This window comes from Triticum urartu, chromosome 5A (genome assembly GCF_056163025.1).
Source record: "Triticum urartu cultivar PI428250 chromosome 5A, HENAU_Tu73, whole genome shotgun sequence".
NCBI classification, from domain to species: Eukaryota; Viridiplantae; Streptophyta; class Magnoliopsida; order Poales; family Poaceae; genus Triticum; species Triticum urartu.
Genome location: NC_141877.1, coordinates 317,525,772 through 317,528,318, shown reverse-complemented (window position 1 = coordinate 317,528,318; position 2,547 = coordinate 317,525,772). Strand labels below are relative to the sequence as shown.

At 56.0% G+C, this 2,547-nt stretch overlaps 1 protein-coding gene across 1 annotated transcript; it reads right to left on the bottom strand.

Annotated features, from left to right (window-relative positions):
- Positions 1-749: 749 nt before the first annotated feature.
- On the bottom strand, positions 750-2,225 carry LOC125508725 (uncharacterized). Its single transcript, XM_048673510.2, has 2 exons — positions 1,623-2,225; positions 750-1,509 (listed from the first exon to the last, which is right to left on the bottom strand). Exons 1-2 carry the CDS (start codon positions 2,220-2,222, stop codon positions 1,027-1,029), a joined length of 1,083 nt encoding a protein of 360 aa, XP_048529467.2. The 5' UTR covers positions 2,223-2,225; the 3' UTR covers positions 750-1,026.
- Positions 2,226-2,547: the final 322 nt, after the last annotated feature.

Genomic DNA, 2,547 nt, shown 5'->3' with positions numbered 1-2,547 from the left:
TCCTTTCATGATATTTGATTGATTGAATTTCAGCACTTCGGGTTTCTTTACGCGTCGCGGAAGAAAGCTCAGGTAACGGCTGAATTCGCTTGCGGAGCCTGGGCAACTTTGGTCCCTTTCATCCTGTGCATATTCTGGCTGTGGACTTTGGTCATTTTCATCTTTTACGCTGTGTGCCTGCCTGGTATGTACGCCAAAGAGGACCTTTGTTCTTGTGGCCGCGGAAAGAAGGCTTTTGTCTCACCGGATGCCCCTGGCTGGATGCCACATGACATGATAGGATGTGCTGATGGAACGGAATATTTCTGTCTTGTGCGTGCTCTGGATTGCAATTCGCCACATCTGCTGGTGCCTTTGCCAAGCGGTGAGTGGTCAGCGTTGGATTCGTTGCCTCTGTACTAGGTAACCTGCACCAGGTAATTTCCTCCCCGTCGTGGTCGTGTGTCCTGGAGGGCTTGGCAATGGCATGCCAACAACTAGGCCCGTCGCTTTGGCGCAGTTGCTTGGCCATTCATTGTTCGCCTGCTGGGTTGCCCAACATGTTGGGAACGTGGCGTAGGTCTCCTCCTTCGGCAGATGCACGGCAAAGGCAACCATTTTGGCTTAGTTTTAGTGCTTTGGGTATCCACTAATCCCACTGAATTTCTCAACTCCACTGCAAATGGAATTGGCTTCCTGAGGTCACAGTGTGCGTGTCAGTATATTTATTTTTTATGTAATTGAAGATTTTCTATACGCACTCGACCAGATTTTATCAAAGCGATTATCAAGATATTTGATGCTCAAGTCAGCTTACAAAATGACAGCAAACGCCACTTTGAGGCATGACGGTACTGCTACTCTTTTACAACCCGTACAAATGACCAAAAACCACACACTAATAAAACAGATAAAGAACAGCTCTTCGACATCGCAATGTCTTCAGGAAGGGGGCGGCGTTCATGCGCCTCTCCGATTCATCCAACCAAAGGACGAAAAACTCTTGACTGACGTGGGCGCACCGTCTAGTACAGTAGCTATTGATTATTACTGTGCAGAGCACGCCATTGGTGCGTAGGGCTTCCGGCAGATCCGGTCCATGACAACGACAATAGCCATGACCGTGGCGGCGTCCACGCCCGGCCGAACGACCAGGCTGAACACGTCGTCGCCGAGAGCGACGGGCCTGGACGACGACGCCGCCGCCGCCGTAGGTCCACCGGCTTTCTTCCTCAGTATCCGTGCCGCCTCCTGGCCGTCGCTCCTGGTGATCTTGCAGCTCCTCCTGGAGAAGCAGCCCTCCACGCGGTAGCCGGAAGGAGGGGACGGCGGAGCCCGGCAGCCGCGCCCTGACGTCGTCGCCGCCGAGGCCGTTGACATGTGGACCTCTGCGTCGTCCGTGCTCTGCAGAGCGGCGCACTTCCGCATGGAGAAGAGCTGCTGCGCGGAGGAGCTCTTGTCCGTCTCCGGGCAACCTTCTTCTCCCGGTGCAACTCTGTAGCAGTTCCATCGGTCGTGCAGGCTGAAGATCTGTCACGAGCAGAGAGAGTAAGAAGAGTTAGTAACGACCGGACGCAGAGTTTGATGGCGTGTTTACGTGGGAAGAAGCTGCTGTGATCATGCATGCATGCACGGTAGAGTACCTGCGGCCTGAGGGAGAGGAGAGGGGCGCCGCGGCCGTCCATGAGCAGCAGCTCGCCGGCGAAGGCCTTGGGGCGGCGGGCGTAGTTGTCGACGCGGAAGGCGAGCCTCCCGGCGGCGTCGTAGACGGAGAAGCCGTCGGTGCCCTGGAACCCCATGCTGGACCTCTTCCACACCGTGTACACAGCTGGCTGCTGCCGCTCCCGCTCCGCCGCCGCGGCCGTCCGCGCCGCGCGGCGGGCGCCGTCGCCGCGATCGGAAGGGTGGATCCTGCTCATGCTGGCTGGTCCGCTGGTGCTGCCAGAGAGCAGCAGGCACATGCGGGCGGGCGGGCAGGCTGCTGGAGGTGCGCGATGGATGGACAAATGGGAATGAGATGGGCGGGAACCAGCGTGGTGCTTGGCTCTTGATTTGTGGAGCGAGAAGCGAGCGTGCGCGCGCGCGAGTCGATTGCGATTGGTGTACCGTGTACGTGTGCGCGCGCGTGTGGAATGTATCGAGCGAGGAGTAGGGGTGCGGGTGTCGTGAGGGGGCGGGCGCTCGATCGAGAATGGCTGCGGATGGATGGGTATGGAATAATGGAATGGAGACCTGGCTTGCATGCATGCTGGACAACGAGTGCGCGTCCCAGTATTTAAGGCCGGTGTTGCAAGCCCGCAACAGTCACCAGCCCGTTAAAGCCCAAAAGTGCCGTCTCCGGCTCTCTGTCCGGTCGCTGCTACTCGCTCCGTCCAGTGGAGACAAAGTATAAAGCCATTTTTGTTTTTTCCCTCAAAAAAAAGTATAAAGCCATTTTGCTGGTAAAAAAAAGTATCAAGCCATTTTTCAGCAGAAAGCCATTTTATACCGCTCAAAAAGAAGAAGCAAAGCAGATAGCCATTTTTCTCAGTCTAGTGAAGTGCCACGTGTCTACTTCTACTAAAACTA